This window comes from Tachysurus vachellii, chromosome 2 (assembly GCF_030014155.1).
Source record: "Tachysurus vachellii isolate PV-2020 chromosome 2, HZAU_Pvac_v1, whole genome shotgun sequence".
Classification (NCBI taxonomy): domain Eukaryota; kingdom Metazoa; phylum Chordata; class Actinopteri; order Siluriformes; family Bagridae; genus Tachysurus; species Tachysurus vachellii.
Genome location: NC_083461.1, coordinates 6,425,731 through 6,444,942, shown reverse-complemented (window position 1 = coordinate 6,444,942; position 19,212 = coordinate 6,425,731). Strand labels below are relative to the sequence as shown.

Sequence of the window (19,212 nt, the reverse complement as noted above, 5' to 3'; positions counted from 1 at the left end):
ACAGATTTATTATATTTACTTTTGTTGTTGACTCTATAGCCTAAAATATGTTAAAGTAATGAAGCCCGTGTCTTTTAACTGAAATGTGGTTTGGTGCGATCTACACAAATAATACAGCCATAAAAGTGGCAAAGTCTTCAAACAGTTTTTATTTAACTACAGATGACAAGTAAAGTATTTTTTAAGTACAGTTCAATTACTAGTCATGTGAACAATAAATAAAATTTAAAGAGTAACTCCATACACACGTCTATACAATAAGAACTGGATATCACACCTGACTTTTATTTACTAATCCGTCTTCTGGTTTCTGGGTTTAGATTTTGTCTTATATTAGACTTGAGCTACTTCTCTGGCAGAAATATTATCATAAATTTCCACTGTTGCAGACTGACCTTGTGTTGTTTGGTTCAAATGTTGATCACTACAAGACTGAGAGGTGTTGATGTACAGTACATTTTGTTTATCTGGGGAAAAAGACAGGATTTATCATTACAAATACTTATCCTTTGTTAAATAATATGGTAATCATTTAATCATTTGTGCAATAGTAGCTCTTCTGTGGGATCGGACCAGACAGGCTAGCCTTCACTCTCTACAGGCATCTATGAGCTTTGGGCACTCTTGACACTGTCACTAGTTTACTGGTTGTAATTCTTTAGACAACGATTGTCAGCTACTAGATTTTACTACATTTTAGAGCAATTTATTGAAGACTTTATCAATAAATACATCGTTACTGGTTTACTACAGTAGGTCAAAGACTAAGAATAAAATCAGACTAAAGAATGCCTACTAATCATTTAGGACAAAGTGAACATACCTCGCATTTGTCTCGCTCTGCATTTACAGAAACAGCAGGCAACAGTCACCATCACAATCACAAACAGTGCAAAAGATCCTCCAGCAGCTAAGATGTTGTCCATAACCCAACGGTCAAAGCCAAACAATGTATCACTTGAATTTTTCGCCTTGGTCTTTAAACCTGTTAAAGAAATCAACCATAATCTTTCGTCAATGAGGTTCTTATCATATTCACAGATCATGCCAAGTTTCTTATAGAACGTGCTTGAAATAAAAGTTCATGACAAATACTTACATGATGCTTCTACTGAATCACTTGTATTATTATGAACTGGATTCTGGGCAGTACATGTATACTTTGTAACAGTGTCCGCCTCAACATTTATTAAAACTTTTGCATTCATCTTGAAATCTTCCCCATTTTTTTCCCAGGTGAAAGATAGATCTTTACTGTCTTCAACATCACATATGAAGTCAATCTTCCCATCCTGACATGTAACATTCACTCTTGGCTTTGAGACTTTTGCTGGTAAATAAAGACAGACAGCATCATGAGTATATTAGAGGCTGTATTCTGTATTTGAAATCATATTTAAGTATTTTTAATAGGAACTATTGAGAATTAAATACTTTTACATGTAAATATGAAAAAAGCATGAAAAAAAAGCATTTTTATTCCAAATATCTTACCATAAACACAGACGGTTTTTGTGTATGAGTTTAAGTTCTGGCCTCGTCCATCAAAAACCTCAACAGTGTATGATCCAGCATCACTCAATTTCACATCTGGTAACTTTAAGAAGTTATTTTCCACGATCCCTGGTCCTTCTTGTTTCCTATTTCTTTTGGGCACTAACACTTGATTGTCTTTTTTAATAGTGAATCGATCATTATCCTTAAGTGAACTGTCAGTCAGTTTAAAGCTCATGGTCTCACCTTCTAATTTATTAATGTCACATGTGCTACAGTCTGCAGATAAAAATTGTACAGACATTTTAATCCATGAACAAAATACAATTGAAATTCAATTCAAATTCAATTCAAATGGCAAAAAAACACTACTTGAAAAGCAAAGACTTACATGATAATGTAAAGAAACAAAGGAACAGGACAGCAACACTGACATCGGTGTACATCTTTCTTCTGAAAAAGATTTCAAATGGATGAAAGAGTTTCAGGTTTCTGTTTTGAGCTAGAGGTCTACTAATGCAACAGGCAGGACAGGAGGTGTAACTTAAACTTAACATGGCAGAATGTCTCCACCTTTAGATGAGCTTTGCTTTCGGTAAAAGTTTATGATATGGAAACGATAAGGAAATACTTCTGTGTCTGAATGTGCCACTTGTGTGTACAGTACGTCAACTCTTTCCAACAAGAAACAAGTCATTTGAGTTGAAAAGGTAGCTTACTAAAGGTAGAACTCAGAGTTATTTTTTCTTGATTTCTTTACCAGCCCTACTTTACTTGCCTAGTGCTCATCTATGTGTTTATACTCTTATACTGTACGTCTGGAATTGTTGTTCAGCCTTAAATGATTGCAGATGCGACATTACTCATGTATAGGGCGATGATTAATCTTTATATCATTGTAGGTTTTTTGCTGATTTTTCTTTATGACATCCGTGATCGATATTCAAAGTATTCGAGTAATGTGCAGTCCCTATACTTCAGTTTAACAGGGGGTTATTTGAAGGCTGCGTATCCAGAGCGGTGAACTGATTGTAAAACTCATCTATCCGAATTTGGATTCTCCCTTTCATCCTGGGCGATTATTATTGCAGCTCGGTTCTTTCTCCGCTGCGTGCCGAGCGAACAATATCGGATTATAACTATTTAACAGGACTTCTGCTGTTGCCGTCTGGTTTCTGTGATTGTTTTAACTGACATCTTCTGGTTTACTTTTTTTTTATTATTATTATTTTTTTAATAATGCCATAAACCAACAATACAACGAGATATATTCTTTAAAGTACAAATACACAGCAACTAAAATAAAAGAAATAACAATGCCAGAGGACAAGAACAAAATTATAACAAACAAAAGGAAAAGGAGAAGGGTGCTACCTTATACATCATATCTACAATTACACAAAACAGAACAATAAAGTTTGAAGTCATTTATAAAGCAAAAAAAAAAAAAAATGGTTTACTTTGTTTACTTTTACAATTGTTTACTTTGGGGTGGAGGATCGTGCATTTATTGGGGCTGGCCTAAGGACGACGTGGCCGCTCCTTTGAGCCCTGTTTTCCTCAAACTTTTAACAAAGTTTTTCGTTGTTTGTTTGTTTTTTTTCTTTTTAAGATTTGTATATTGTGAGTCATACTGTGCTGTGGTGACTGTGTCCCATCGTGTTACGGTGCAATTGTGACTTTAATTTGCATTTCATTCATTTCTGTTTATGAGGTTTTGAAATAAATATTAACTGAAATGTGGTTTGGTGCGATCTACACAAATAATACAACCATAAAAGTGGCAAAGTCTTCAAACAGTTTTTATTTAACTACAGATGACAAGTAAATATTTTTTTTAAGTACAGTTCAATTACTAGTCATGTAAACAATAAATAAAATTCAAGGAGTAACTCCATACACACGTCTATACAATAAGAACTGGATATCACACCTGACTTTTATTTACTAATCCATCTTCTGGTTTCTGGGTTTAGATTTTGTCTTATATTAGACTTGAGCTACTTCTCTGGCAGAAATATTATCATAGATTTCCACAGTTGCAGATTGACCTTGTGCTGTTTGGTCCGCATTTTGATCACTACAAGACTGAGAGGTGTTGATGTACAGTTCAAACTTTTGTTTATCTGGGAAAAAGACACAGGATTTATCATTACAAATATTTATCCTTTGTTAAATAATATGGTAATACAATTATAGCAATTTATTTTAATCATTTGTGCAACAGTAGCTCTTCTGTGGGATCTGACCAGACAGGCTAGCCTTCACTCTCTACAGGCATCTATGAGCTTTGGGCACTCTGGACACTGTCACTAGTTTACTGGTTGTAATTCTTTAGACAACGATTGTCAGCTACTACATTTTACTACATTTTAGAGCAATTTACTGAAGACTTTATCAATAAATACATTGTTACTGGTTTACTAGGTCAAAGACTAAGAATAAAATCAGTCTAAAGAACTCTGTTTGAAGATAATATTCTAAGAAAAGTTCAGAGACAACAATTATTATTACTTTTTAAGTTTTCAAGTTTTCATGTGCTAGCAGTAACCACTGCATACCAGGAACTCTCCACATGACCATCCGTGTTAGAGACACTCTGACCCAGTTATTAATTCATCACAATTTGACCTTTGTCAAAGTTGCTCTGATCTTTACAACTTTAAAACCTGACTGTTCACTTAATGCCTACTAATCATTTAAGAAAAAGTGAACGTACCTCGCATTTGTCTCGCTCTGAGTTTACAGGAATAGCAGACAACAGTCACCATCACAAACAGTACAAAAGATCCTCCAACAGCTATGCAGTACATAACCCCACGGTCAAAGCCAAACAAACCTGGTAAAAAAAATCAACCATTATCTTTCATCAGCGAGGTTCTGATCATATTCACAGATCATGCCAAGAGATAAATATTTAAGTTCCTTATAGAACGTGCTTGAAATAAAAGTTCATGACAAATACTTACATGATGCTTCTACTGAATCACTTGTATTTTTATGAACTGGATTCTGGGCAGTACATGTATACTTTGGAACAGTGTCTGCCTCAACATTTGTTAAAACTTTTGCGTTTGTCTTGAAATCTTCTCCATTTATTTCCCAGGTGAAAGATAGATCTTTACTGTCTTCAACATCACATATGAAGTCAATCTTCCCATCCTTACATGTAACATTCACTCTTGGCTTTGGGACTTTTGCTGGTAAATAAAGACAGACAGCATCATGTATATTAGAGGCTGTATTCTGTATTTGAAATCATATTTAAGTATTTTTAATAGGAACTATTGAGAATCGTGTTTAAATTAAATACTGTTACATGTAGATATGAGTAAAAAATAGCATATTTAATTCCAAATATATTACCATAAACACAGACGGTTTTTGTGTATGAGTTTAAGTCCTTGCCTTGTTCATCAAAAACCTGAACAGTGTATGATCCAGCATCACTCAATTTCACATCTGGGAACTTTAAGAAGTTATTTTCCACGATCCCTGCTCCTTCTTGTTTCCTATTCCTTTTACGGACTAACACTTGATTGTCTTTTTTAATAGTGAATCTATCATCATCCATAAGTGAACTGTCAGTCAGTTTAAAGCTGATGGTCTCACCTTCTAATTTATTAATGTCACATGTGCTGCAGTCTGCAGATAAAAATTGTACAGACATTTTAATTCATAAATAAAATACAATTGAAATTCAATTGAAATTCAATTCAAATGGCAAAAAAACACTACTTGAAAAGCAAAGACTTACATGATAATGTAAAGAAACAAAGGAACAGGACAGCAACACTGACATCGGTGTACATCTTTCTTCTGAAAAAGATTTCAAATGGATGAAAGAGTTTCAGGTTTCTGTTTTGAGCTAGAGGTCTACTAATGCAACAGGCAGGACAGGAGGTGTAACTTAAACTTAACATGGCAGAATGTCTCCACCTTTAGATGAGCTTTGCTTTCGGTAAAAGTTTATGATATGGAAACGATAAGGAAATACTTCTGTGTCTGAATGTGTCACTTGTGTGTACAGTACATAAACCTGTCCAACAGGAAACAAGTCGTTCTAGTTGAAAAGGTAGCTTAAATATCTGAGAAGTGTGAAATTAATCAACAGTAGCATACCCACAGGTACTTCCTTTCTACAAAGAAACTTGGGTCTAAATGGATTTTTAGTTCATGATGGTACCAACTAAAGATACTGAAACATAGAGTCTATATATATATATATATATATATTTTTTTTTTATAGAACTCCGAGTTATTTTTTCTTGACTTCTTTACCAGCCCTACTTTACTTGCCTAGTGCTCATCTATGTGTTTATACTCTTACAGTATACATCTGGAATTGTTGTTCAGCCTTAAATGATTGCAGATGCGACATTACTCATGTATAGGGCGATTATTAATCTTTATATCATTGTCAATTTTTTGCTGATTTTTCTTTATGACATCCGTGATCAATATTCAAAGTATCCAAAAAAAAAACAGACGTTTTTGTCTTCGATCAGACTTATTTGTTCAGAACATCCCAATGCTTGATTTGATTGAGATCTGGTGAAATTAGCTATCACAATTAGGCTCTTGTGAAAATCACTCATACATTTATGCTTGCTCTTTTTTCCTGGTTCCAAAATATTAAGTTTAAGAACTGAAAGTTGAACTTTACAGAACACACTATAATGAGATAATCATTGGTATTCACTTCACCTGTCAGTGGTTATGTCATTGCTGATCGCGGTATGTGAGCAGGATTACCTCCGCCAACAAGAAATAGTTGTTCTACCTTCAATAATTGCAGGTGCGAAGTTGCTCCTCTATAGGGCGCTGATTATTCTCGTTAAAGCCGTGCGTTGTTTTGTAAATGTATATATCTCAGCTCAGTGACTAATAACTTTGTTAAGTTGTTATTGTATTGTAATATAGCAGCCTTGCTTTCTGTTACGATGCAGGACACAGGCGAGTGAGGATCCAAATGCAGATTTTAGAGTTTTTAAATCATCCAAAACACAAATGCAGCTAAACAGACAGGCAGACAGAACAAGGCAACAAACAGGGCTAAACAGGAAACAGGAACAGGCACACCAACATCCAACATGCAAAAACGACCAACACCAGGGAAGTGAACAAACAGAGTATATATAGCTGACAGGAACCAATGACAAAGCAGAGACAATCAAAGACAAAGACAACACACCTGAGGAGATGAATGAGTACAATTAATGTCCATGGAAACCAAAGAGTGGGTGGAGCAAACAATTAGCCACAGGGAAAGACAGCAGACAGAAACAGGACAGAAACACAGACAGACTCATTACAGAGCCCCCCCCTAGGAGTGGATTCCAGACACTCCAACGCAGAACCGGAGGGTGGTGGAGCGGAGGCGGAACAGGGGGCGGGAAGGCGGGCCAGGTCTATGTGGCGGCAGAGGGCAGGGCAGAGCCGGCGAAGCTGGAGGCCAGGGCGGAGCCGGCAGAGCAGGAGGCCAAGGCGGTGCCGGCAGAGCAGGAGGCCAGGGCGGAGCCGGCAGAGCCAGCGACCAGAGCGGGACTGGAGGCCAGGGTGGTGCCGCAGGCAAAGCCAGTGACCAGAGCAGGACCGGAGGCCAGGGTGGCGCCGCAGGCAGAGCCAGCGACCAGAGCAGGACTGCAGACCAGGGTGGTGCTGCAGGCAGAGCCAGCGACCAGAGCAGGACTGGAGACCAGGGTGGTGCCGCAGGCAGAGCCAGCGACCAGAGCAGGACTGGAGGCCAGGGTGGTGCCGCAGGCAGAGCCAGCGACCAGAGCAGGACCGGAGGCCAGGGTGGTGCTGGAGGCGCTTTGAACCTATAAGGATGGACAGGAGAGGGAGAGATTGACAGAGACAGGGAGACAAAACTGGGGACTGATAGAGCAGATAGGCAGAGCCATTCGGTATCAAGCCCTTCAGGCAGGACAGAGAGTCTACGGGGCTTGGGCGCAACCATACTCGCTGGTTCCATCGACCCGGTCGGTTCGGCTGGTTCTGTCGACCTGGTAGGCCCGGCTGGTTCTGTTGACCCGGTCGGTTCCGTTGACCCGGTCGGTCCGGCTGGCTTGGTTGACCCGGTCGGTTCCGTTGACCTGGTCGGTTCGGCTGGTTCCGTTGACCCGGTTGGTCCGGCTGGCTTGGTTGACCCGGTCGGTTCCGTTGACCTGGTCGGTCCGGCTGGCTCGGTTGACCCGGTCGGTCCCATCGACCCGGTCGGTTCCGTCAACCCAGTCGGTTCCGTCAACCCAGTCGGTCCGGCTGACTCGGTTGACCCGGTCGGTCCCATCGTCCCGGTCGGTTCGGTCGGATCCGGTGTCTCAGCGGGTTCGGCGGGTCCGGGCTCTTCGGCGGGTCCGGGCTCTTCGGCGGGTTCGGGCGCGTCGGCGGGTTCGGGCGCGTCGGCGGGTTCGGGCGCGTCGGCAGGTTCATGTGCGTCGGTAGGTTCAGGTGCATCGGCGGGTTCGGATGCTTCAGGTGCCTTAGGTGCTCCAGCCGGTGCCGTAGGGATGCCGGCCGCCCGAACCGGCACCATCGGGGTGTCCGCCAGCTTGGCGATCAGCCGGTTCCCCCGGGCCTCGCCCGAACTCTCCGGTCTGGCACCCATGTGGACGGGTTCGGTCACCGGCGTACACAGGCCTGGGTCGGGCCGAGGTACCGTAGGGGCCTCGGGCGTCCGTGGCTGGCCTGGCTCCGCAGCCCACAGACCCCGATGCCTACTGCCCCCCCCCAAAAAATATTTAGGGCCGGTGTCCGACTCTGTCCTGTGCACGGTTAGGGAGGACCCGCCCAGGAGCAACGCTACGTTGGCCAGGTCCGTGAAAGGCCCCACCTCTCGGCCCAATGGCACTAGGTAGCGCAGCCCGTCCTCCAAACCATGCCGAAAGATGTCCTTCAGCTCCTTCTCGCCGAAGTCCACCCGATTACATAGGTCCAAAAACTCCTCGATTGGGGAATTGTCTTGACAAACACAAAACAAAATTTTTGCTGGATCCATGTTGTGGTTGGTCGTTCTGTCCCGGTGCAGGACACAGGCGAGTGAGGATCCAAATGCAGATTTTAGTGTTTTTAATCATCCAAAACACAAATGCAGCTAAACAGACAGGCAGACAGAACAAGGCAACAAACAGGGCTAAACAGGAAACAGGAACAGGCACACCAACATCCAACATGCAAAAACGACCAACACCAGGGAAGTGAACAAACAGAGTATATATAGCTGACAGGAACCAATGACAAAGCAGAGACAATCAAAGACAAAGACAACACACCTGAGGAGATGAATGAGTACAATTAATGTCCATGGAAACCAAAGAGTGGGCGGAGCAAACAATTAGCCACAGGGAAAGACAGCAGACAGAAACAGGACAGAAACACAGACAGACTCATTACACTTTCCTGATGTTGTAATTACAAGGCATTTTCTATAAGGTTTACAGGCACAACAATTTTTCAAACCCAGGAGACTCCACCAGCCTTAAAGTCCACCATTGACCCACTGGGTTTCTGTCATGGTTATTATAGTTAATATATAAAATTACAGAACAATATTATTCTGGGCTTAGCTTATGGAAAAGAAATATGAAAGTAATTAGTGATTTTTTTACTAGACACCTTATTTACTCTCTTATCTGAAATTGTCTTGCTCACTATATTGACTTTCACCTTAAATTAATTATTACTGAAGTAATTGTACACATCCCAAAACTGGAGATTTGACTAATTACACTAAAATCTCTCATGTGTTTACCAGTCTAATAGTTATGATCATAGATTTGAAGCATAGCTTACTGAATTGGATACAAATTTTGTGTTAAGGGGTTAAGTGATACAGATCTTTTTATTTGTAAGTAGAACTGTGAGTGGTTCTTGAAAAACTGACCACAGCAGGGTGCTAAAAATATTTTTAGTAACAGATAAGCTGTAGTAACACACACAAACACAGACTAGCATCTCACAGATTAAAACACTGACTAAAACCCTGATACGATCAGTAGATATTCCTGTAGTAATCTGTAGTTTCTGTGCTCATCGTACTCAACATAATCTTCATTTAAGATTTCTACTTGAATTTAATTATTAAAGTATTTACATTTAACTGTACTTTATGTGCTAAAAGAAAACCTACTGACTTATTTTAGTTACATTAATATGATAATAAGTTTATATGAACCTCTCTGATCACACAGGATCTGACATGGTCCTGAGACATTAACACTGTGGTGCAGAAGGAGGCCTGGCAGCATCTTTACCATTCCAGATGCTTAAAAGACTTTAAACTGGTCTCCAAAGTGCTAAGAACCTTCTACACCTGCATCACTGAGAGCATCCTGATGAGAAGCATCACAGAATAGTTTGGGAACAGCATCAAGCAGGGCCGATGAGCTCTCCAGAGGGTGGTGCGATCAGCTGAGCGTACTGAGCGTCCCCACTGAGCTCCCTGAGCTGGACTCTATCTAAAGCAAGCAGTGCTGGACTGAGGAAGATCGTGAAAGACCTCAGCCATACCAACAGGAAAGGGGAGCGATTTCACTCCCTGAAGTCAAACACAGAGAAAATAAAGAGGAGCATCTTCACACAGGTCATCTGGGCTAGGACAACACCTAGAGCTTGGACTTATGTCATACCAACTACCTCAGCTGGACCTTTTACACATTTCAGTCTGGATTGCACTACAATGAACATTTGCACTTTATAGCAGCAATAAATCATTATAGATTCATACTCATTCCATTTATACCAACATAGCACGTATTTAGATGTTACTTCTTTATATTTTGGCTATTTATTTTTACTGCAAATTCCACTGTGTCTCTCCATAACCCACTATATTTTTATACATATTCAAGCTATATTATTGTATCTTATTTTTATTTTCTTGTCTTCTGTTAATGCCATTATTTGACTTATGGTATTAACAGAATTATTTGACTTATGGCATTTTAATCTATTTTAATTATTTAACTACCTTTTGAACTTAACTTTTGCAATTTGTCATTGACTGCAGACGAACATAAGATTTTGAAAAAGATGAAACTTTCACTTTTATTAAACATGGTCAAATCTTTCCTTAAATTAGATTGTGATTCTTTGTCAACTAACCTATGTTCATTTGATCTACCAGACAGAATATAGCGTGTAAAAATCCCAGATCAGCAGTGTCTGAAATCCCCACACAGGCCATCTGGCATCAGAAGCCATGCCTCGGCCACAGTCATGGACATCAGTCATGTTGTTGTCTGAATGGATAACTGCATGACGGAGCTTTGTTCTGAATAAAGTAGATATTATGTTGTGTATAATGCACTGAGAAGAGTGTATACTGTGTTGCTTGTAGTTTTACATGTCAGTCATAGTTAGTGGTCTGTAGGGATGCTCCAATCCTGATGCTTGATGCTCCGATCAGGATTTTTGCCACCGATACCGAGTACCGATTTTTTGTCATGGTGATCGGCCGATACCAGTGCCGATTCTGATGCTTCAAGTTTATATAACCGATATGTAAACTCTCTGATCACCCTTAACTTTTTTTCAGATAAAGACATGTTGCAAGCTTGGTTACTATAAATGTTGCCTTTGTTATATTTTTGTTATATTTTTAAAGTAAAATGAAATGCCCCACAATGCGCAGGCAAACAGCCACAGCATCACCGATTGCCTGTTTTGACAGGACTCCCTCGCGAACCACTACATGGAGAGTGTGTGCCATGCACGGCACGCTGCTTAAATTGCAGTCTCTCGTGGCCTTTTCTATATTCTTCGCATTATCGCGTAATACGACATGCACTTTTTATTCAGGTATGTTCCAAGTCTGCAACATTTCTTTGTATTTAGCGACTAAAGCCCCAGCAGTGTGTGAGCCAGGAAATTCCTGGGAGTGGAGAATCACTTGCCTCTTTTCAAAGTCTTCGGTAATCCACTGCGCTGTCAAACTTAACATGGACATACTGTAGGTAATACGCTAGAGCTCCAAATGTCAGTAGTTAAACTCACCACGGTCACATTTTCGTGAAGTATACTGTTTATGTGGCTGTAGACGATTTGATACAACTCTGGGAGAGCAACATCAGTAAAATATTTGCGCCGTGGCAGTTTATATCGTGGTTCAAGATGTGCAATTAGGCGTTTAAATCCAATGTCTTCTGTGACTGACAGAGGCTGGTGGCTTTTTTGCATTTGCCAGTTTTTCGTATTCGCCATACGACTTGCGGAGGCTCGTTCTTAAGTGCCGAATGAGGTTTGTTGTATTAAATGTTTTGGACAATGCGCCTCCATGTGAGATTTCTTTGAAACATAAACGGCAAATAGCGAATTTTTCATTGTTTCTCGAAACGTCATAGTAATTCCACACCGGCGATGACATGACTGCGGCGCCAAAACATTTACGTCCCCACTCATCGTCTACGTCCTCACGCATTGACGTCATCAATTGCGATCGGTTCCTAAGATCGGCCAAGTTTAATACCGATCGAGTCATAAAATGTGATTATCGGCCGATACCGATCTTCAGCCAAATCGATCGGAGCATCCCTAGTGGTCTGTACTGATAAAAACGGTCCTGTGTTTGGAAATGAGGTCGAATAAAGCTTTATTTAACTTATACACACATACACATAACTTTATATCTACAAAGGAACAGAGATGTCAAAAGAGCAGAATATGATGATAACATAATAAGAATATAAAAGTAAGAAAAAAGAGTCAAAATGTCAACTTAATGCATTCATCTTAATGTGTGTCTGTTTTGGCTGTTTGCAATACCCAGTGTAATCCGTGTAAACTTAAAAATACGATTATTTTACTTTTTCTGACTATTTTTTTTGATAGCCATGATCTATTTAGCCTTAAAAACACCATCTGTGACACAAAAATATTCATCCACAGCTGCAATTTTTTACCATTTTGGCAGGAAAACTAGAATTGCACTGGCTCTTCCTTACAAAGTAAAGCATAGAAATCAAATGAACAGAATACACAAGATTATGAGGGAAAATATGAAAAATACTGTTAAATATCTCAAACATTAGAAGAATCTGCTTTTTAAAATAAATAATGGTAAGCATCTGCTATATAATGATGCTATTCTACATAGTAAACACACATCACATCACAGGTGTATTGCTTAAGATAAATTACCCAGAGGTGTGAATGTGTTTGCGTGCATGTGATGAACTGGAGTCCAAGCGAGGGTATGTTCCTGCCTCATCCATCTTCCCATGGGCCTATGGATTACAGCGGCGACCTGATGAGCATAGAGCCGGTACAGAACATAGGTGATCAAGAGCTCTCGGCTGGAAGTGGGTCCGTTAAGACGTGTTGATCTGGAACTGGGAAACGATACAGGACTTATTATTAGAAAAGCAACTTTTGCCTACTCACTAATACAGTCCCAGCCAACTATAGGTGACTGTTAACCAACATCTGATTCAATGGCCTTCATATTTTTTGCTTCAGACGGTTTATTTTGATAAATAATAATCAATAAATCATCATTGGTAGCATGGTCCCATTATTAAAAAAAAAACTTACTTACACAGAAATTAGTTAATGATGCTAGCTAGCTAACACTGATAGTGCAGGCACCTGAAAATCTCATGAAACCTAATTACTAAGTACAGCAAAGGCACTCTTGACCATTCTCATAAATCAGCATAAGTCATTTTCCTTATTAATATTAGAACTTTGAGAAGGATTACTGTACATATATAAAATATTACATATATAACACCAGAAAGCTATGACATATGACAGATATTTGAACAGAAATACCAGAAGTGGTTTTCTTGACCTTTTTCCATCAACAAGCTGTTTTCACCTGCAGAACTGTATCACACTGAAAGCTTCATATTATTCTGTGTAAACTCATGCATGCATGATGATCTGCAACAACGACCATGCCACAGTCAACGTCCCCAAGATCACATGTTCCCTATTCTCATGCTTGATGTGAACATTAACTAAAATTTATACAGTGAACTCTGCAACATTATCTTTATCTTCTGATTGGATAAATAATCAGTAGTTCAACATAATATATGCTTAATATTTAATGCCACTACATTTTAATTGTTTGACTTTTGACTTTTAATTGTTTGGGCAGGCGCCCTTATCCAGAGCAACCTCCGCTGACCTCACTTATAAAGTTGAGGGTTAGGGGCCTTGTTAAAGGGCCTAGTAATGGCAAGGTGGCGATCCGTATTTAATCTCAGAACCTTCTTTTTAGTAGCTACAAATGCAGAGGGGTTTAACTATGTCTATTTAACTGGATAGTTAATATATTTCTACATAGCAAAACAAGGATAATTCCATTATTAATTTAAAAAGCCTAGGCTATCATTGACAGGAATGTCATGACAATCCTCTCTAATGCTGACTCTATATGAACTCGACTGACCACCAGAGGTAATGTGGGTGGAGCTTTGCGTACACGGGTGAGAATAGCTGTATCAAAGATTAAAAATGTTCGAATGTAAACGTAAATGCAAAGAAACCTAATCCAAATTTGGATGAAGCTCCTTTAAAACAGGATGTTGAGAAGAGACATACATGACAGTTTTACTCTCTTGCAAAAACTGTAAAGAGAAATCTGATTTAATATTTAATGGCTTGCATGACTTAAACAGAAAAGCTGGAAATATTTTTCTAAATATTTACTACATTTTCTAATATTTTTATATTTTTCACTGATCATTTCACAAAATCTAAGAGTGAATTTACCTCGATGATGTTTATCTTTGCGTCTCCATGGACGGCAGGAAAGTGTCACCAGCACAATAATCAATATCAGGACGAGAGTTCCTCCACCAGCTAAAATGCTCACCATAATCCGAAGGTCAAAGCCAAAGAGCGTGTTTTTGTCACCTGGGCAACATTACAATAATAATATATATATATATATATATATATATATATATATATATATATATATTCCATCAATAAGATCGTATAGAATCAAATCAGGAGAATAAGTATTTAAGTTACAAAATGAAAATTCATGAAAAATACTTACATGATGCTTCTACTGAATCACTTGTATTATTATGAACTGGATTCTGGGCAGTACATGTATAATTTGATTTGTCCGCCTCAACATTTGTTAAAACTTTTGCATTTGTCTTGAAATCTTCCCAATTTTTTTCCCAGGTGAAAGATAGATCTTTACTGTCTTCAACATCACATATAAAGGTGATCTTTCCATCCTGACATGTAACATTCACTCTTGGCTTTGGGACGTTTGCTGGTAAATAAGGACAGACAGTGTCATGAGAATAATTAGAGGCTGTATTCTGTATTTGAAATCATATTTAAGTATTTTTAATAAGAAACTATCAAATTGTGTTCAAATTAAATACTGTTGCATGTAGATATTGTGTAAGATATCAACTTTTGTTATGAGTAAAAAAAAAAACATTTTTAATTCCAAATATCTTACCATAAACACAGACGGTTTTTGTGTATGAGTTTAAGTTCTTGCCTTGTCCATCAAAAACCTCAACAGTGTATGATCCAGCATCACTCAATTTCACATCTGGGAACTTCATGAAGTTATTTTCCACGATCCCTGGTCCTTCTTGTTTCCTATTCCTTTTGGGCACTAACACTTGATTGTCTTTTTTAATAGTGAATCGATCATTATCCTTAAGTGAACTGTCAGTCAGTTTAAAGCTGAGGGTCTCACCTTCTAATTTATTAATGTCACATGTGCTACAGTCTGCAGATAAAAAAGTCATTTTAAATAATAAAAAAAATACAGTATGACATTCTGATGAATGGTTTCCAGAAACCATTTGTACAGTTTGAAATAATAATCACAACCTCAAGGACAAACATACATGAAAACATTCAGTTTATGTAATATTATGGAAGACTCAGATTTAACTACTTAAAATCTCTGTATTCATTTATATAAATAAAAATAAATCTAGAAATTAGAGCAAAAAGAGCAGTGTGATAAAAACAATACAGTGCAATAAAAAACAATACAGTGATTTTTGAAACACAGAAAATCTTAACTTACCCATTAATGAAAACAGAGTAAGGAAACACAGGGATGTGACAGTGATGCTGGTGTTCATCTTGATTTTAAAGAGATCCAGTGACAAATGCCTTATTCTGAAATAATAAAAAAAAAACAAATGGTGCCACTTGCTTTTAAACTTAATCTTATTAACAAGATATACTGTATATATAAAAAAATACAAAAAAAAAACAAACACAAAAGTAATCATAGCCATAAAGCACCTCCTAGTGGTGCTTTACACTTTATTTATTTATTTGTTTATTTATTTGTTTATTTATTTATTTGTTTATTTACTTTTTTCAAATTGCTTACTATACAAGATTAATAGTTAATAGAAAATTCATGGCCTGAGCCAAAAAACATGTATACGAGCTTATTATTATTATTCTGCACATGAAAAGAAATACATCTAAAAAGCAATACGTGTGTTTTCCACGTCACGTGTATGTGCAGCACATCACCTCCCTTTCCATTAGTAAATACGTAATGCTGGCTGAATATGTTTAGAGATTAATCTGTGAAATGTCCTCAAAAACAATCACGCATGATTGCATCAAAATAGCAACCTGACAACACAGAACACTTCATTTCTACAACGAAACAGACGTATGAATGTGACTTAATTCTATTTAGTCTCGACGTCATTACCTACCTTTCTGTACTGATGCTTTGGCTTCTGTTCTGTGTTTACAGCTTTAGGTCATTTCACCTCCACCCACTGCATCATCTCGGGGTTTTCTGCTTTTATTATTGTTAGATCCGTTATATTTTACTAGATTTTTTTATTAGAATTTTTCATTCCACCTTAAATGCTGGAAACTGCATCACTGATGCTGTAGGATACTCTGTTATGATTCATTCCAGGATTCGATTCCTTTCACCTACAAGATTCCTTTAGATTCTTTTACTGACTCGGTCAGCGACAGTTTCTGCAATTACATCCTTTGCACCAGTAGTCGGCGCCATTGGTTGTCTTTTTTAAATATTATGAATACGTTGTTTTATTCAGTCAGGGCGTTTATTTAAAATGAAGAAAAAAAAAATAAAAACAAGTTTTCAAAAGAAAAGTTTTATTATTATTATTATTTATTAAAATTGGCATTGTCCAGTCCACAAAGCGACAATTATATATATAAACAACATCAACAACAACAGCCATCAGTCATAGACCTTGTACTAGTGCAACATCCTGATCATGATGCATTTCTGCAAAAATTAAAAAATGTTAAATACAGTAAATGCGTAATTTAAAAAAAAAAATGTTATATTGTTATATCCATAAAACATCCACATCTGTATTTTTAATTCTAACTGTACGCACTTAATGTTTGGGTGATACATTATGGGAGATACATTTTAGCAGAGATCCTTCTGTAGTCTTGTTCACACTATGTCCAAACATTGATAAGCTCCTTCACATCCCACACTCCATTTCTCTAAACTGAAATAATGCGTCGTGCACAGATATAAAAATTCTCCTAAGTGCTAGATTCTCTTCATAGAGTATCTCCTGTCCTGAATGAATGACAGGCCTTGTTTGTTTATTTCCTTCACCATTGACAAATCCCACTTCGTTTATATTGTTCACAAACTCGTATTGATGTAATTATACTGTCGTATACTTGTCCCTTAGCGACATGTGTTTTCGGATTGTGTAGGAAGCCCTGCGCGCCCCCGCTAAGGAATGTGTCCTAACAGCCACGGAGTCGTGTTGGAAACACAAGATCAACTAACAAAGTTGGTCTTACCTTGAACGCAGGGGTCCTTCGAAGTCCCTTCGGTCTTCTAACAAAGGCTCCTCTCCAAGGTCTTCTACTTAATCTATTGTTTGAATCTTTAAGTGAAGGAGGCAGACTTATACCTTTTTGTCTTTTCAGGATCCTCACAATGGGAGGCCTTGTTTTTATTAAAAGTAGTGTAATACAGATAGGTGTGTGTAATATATGTAAAATAAAAAGAAAAAGTTACAAATAAAATCTTCCTTCAAATAATCAAACAGTACTAGAATTAGAAAGTATTAAGATGCAAAGATTATAACAAACCAAGAAACACTCTCCAAGTGTAAACTTGCGTTTGTTCCCTGATGCACCTACAGTATAACATGCACTAAGGCTGTCTACAATAGAATGCACACACAATGTGATTCAAGGCGGGCTTTTATACTTTTTTTTTTTTACCGTGGCCAGTTTGATTGGCTTTGTGCCTTTTAGACGGCTACCATATTATTTCAAAAACACTTCTCGTTTTCCCAAACATAACTCGCGAGCGACTCTGTGTGCACTGCTAATATGGTCATACTTCCTGCAACTTATCAGGCTGTGAAGCTTTCTCCCGCCATATAATTTGACAGCGAGCTATAAAACACTACACGTGTAGGTCACTCCCCACGGATACACAGAAAGCTTCATTTCAACAGCAGGCCTTGAAACACTTTGCGTGCGGATACTCCCTAGTGATAATACACAGTAAGCTTTATAAGCGTTTACTACAAGAAAGTTTACAGTAAAATAAACAATATTAATCTAATCAACTCTATTACATGAGAATACATGATTATAATAAAAAGAAAAGCATTTCCGAATTTTTCTTGAACATTCTGAAAATAAAACATCATAACACATAATGCATTATAATCTTCTTTTCTTTTGGAATCTTCTTCCAGCTGTCTAGGTACAGCGTCTGATCCCTCGGTGTCTTCTTCTAAACACTCATATTCAAATCTTTCAACTCTTCAACCAATTCTTCAACTTTTTGTATTTTTACATCAATCTTTCTTTGTTTATTCACCTTACGTTTCTCTTTTCTTTCCCTATTTCTCCTTCTCTTTGTATTATCTATGTCCGTCTGTCTACTGACGGATAAGTTAATAATTGGTCGTGGTGTATCGTTGTATTTATTTTTATTTATTTGCTGAGAACCAGTATTAAAGAGAACCGGTATCAGGTATGTAGAGTCCTGCAACTCCATCCCGTACATGCCACTGGCTCACAACATGATCCACATGTCCCAGGTCTTACAAAATAAGTACACTCTCATTCATCTAGCCAACCAATGACATGCTCCTTCACAGCCCACACTCTACTGCAGTCAGGAACTAAAATCGTGTTTTACATGAGTTGGACTTAATTAAGTGAGAAATATGATACAGTGCGTTCACAGTGCGTATCTGTTTTGTATATGTTTCTCCAATTTAAAAAATAAAGAAAAAGAAAACAAAGCAGTATTTCTGTGTTAACTATAGACGTCAATAACTTTTCACCAGATGATATTTACTCTCTTTTACTTTTACCCAAGTGCACTATTACTTTTATTGTTACGTTTGTTACTTTATGTTTTTGAATCTTATTCTTTTTCAAAACTGATGATTAGGCTACTAAAAACGTTAGTCTTTAAAACTGAAATGCCATCTAATCTACAATGAAATTATATATCATTGATTATTTAAAGTTTTATATATACAGTGGTGTGAAAAAGTGTTTGCCCCTTTCTGATTTTTTTTTTTTTTTTCAGGTTTGTCAGAGTTTTCAGTTCATCAAACAAATTTAAATATTAGTTAAAGATAACACAAATAAACACAACATGCAGTTTTTAAATGAAGGCTTTTATTATTAGGGGAAAACAAAATACAATCCAACATGCCCCTGTGTGAAAAAGTGTTTGCCCCCCTGTTAAAACATAACTGTGGTTTATCACAC

General features: G+C 38.0%; 2 protein-coding genes across 7 annotated transcripts; both read right to left on the bottom strand.

The window, feature by feature from the left end:
- Window positions 1-216: 216 nt before the first annotated feature.
- Window positions 217-17,599, bottom strand: LOC132862687 (T-cell surface antigen CD2-like). Of its 5 annotated transcripts, XM_060894883.1 has the most exons (7): window positions 17,266-17,599; window positions 16,170-16,258; window positions 15,515-15,609; window positions 1,495-1,773; window positions 1,100-1,330; window positions 824-985; window positions 217-467 (listed from the first exon to the last, which is right to left on the bottom strand). In XM_060894883.1, the coding sequence occupies exons 3-7, from the start codon at window positions 15,570-15,572 to the stop codon at window positions 334-336; spliced, it is 864 nt and encodes a 287-aa protein (XP_060750866.1). In that variant the 5' UTR covers window positions 15,573-15,609; window positions 16,170-16,258; window positions 17,266-17,599; the 3' UTR covers window positions 217-333. The 5 variants fall into 5 exon arrangements, with proteins under 5 accessions (XP_060750866.1, XP_060750858.1, XP_060750849.1 ...); XM_060894875.1 differs by lacking the exon at window positions 16,170-16,258; XM_060894900.1 differs by lacking the exons at window positions 217-467; window positions 824-985; window positions 1,100-1,330; window positions 1,495-1,773; window positions 16,170-16,258 and adding exons at window positions 12,686-12,824; window positions 14,215-14,358; window positions 14,507-14,734; window positions 14,930-15,208.
- Window positions 3,276-12,761, bottom strand: LOC132862713 (uncharacterized). 2 transcript variants are annotated; one of them, XM_060894922.1, is made up of 6 exons: window positions 12,634-12,761; window positions 5,252-5,313; window positions 4,861-5,139; window positions 4,464-4,694; window positions 4,214-4,333; window positions 3,276-3,620 (listed from the first exon to the last, which is right to left on the bottom strand). In XM_060894922.1, exons 1-6 carry the CDS (start codon window positions 12,705-12,707, stop codon window positions 3,484-3,486), a joined length of 903 nt encoding a protein of 300 aa, XP_060750905.1. In that variant the 5' UTR covers window positions 12,708-12,761; the 3' UTR covers window positions 3,276-3,483. The 2 variants fall into 2 exon arrangements, with proteins under 2 accessions (XP_060750905.1, XP_060750897.1); XM_060894914.1 differs by lacking the exon at window positions 12,634-12,761 and having other exon boundaries at window positions 5,252-5,461.
- Window positions 17,600-19,212: the final 1,613 nt, after the last annotated feature.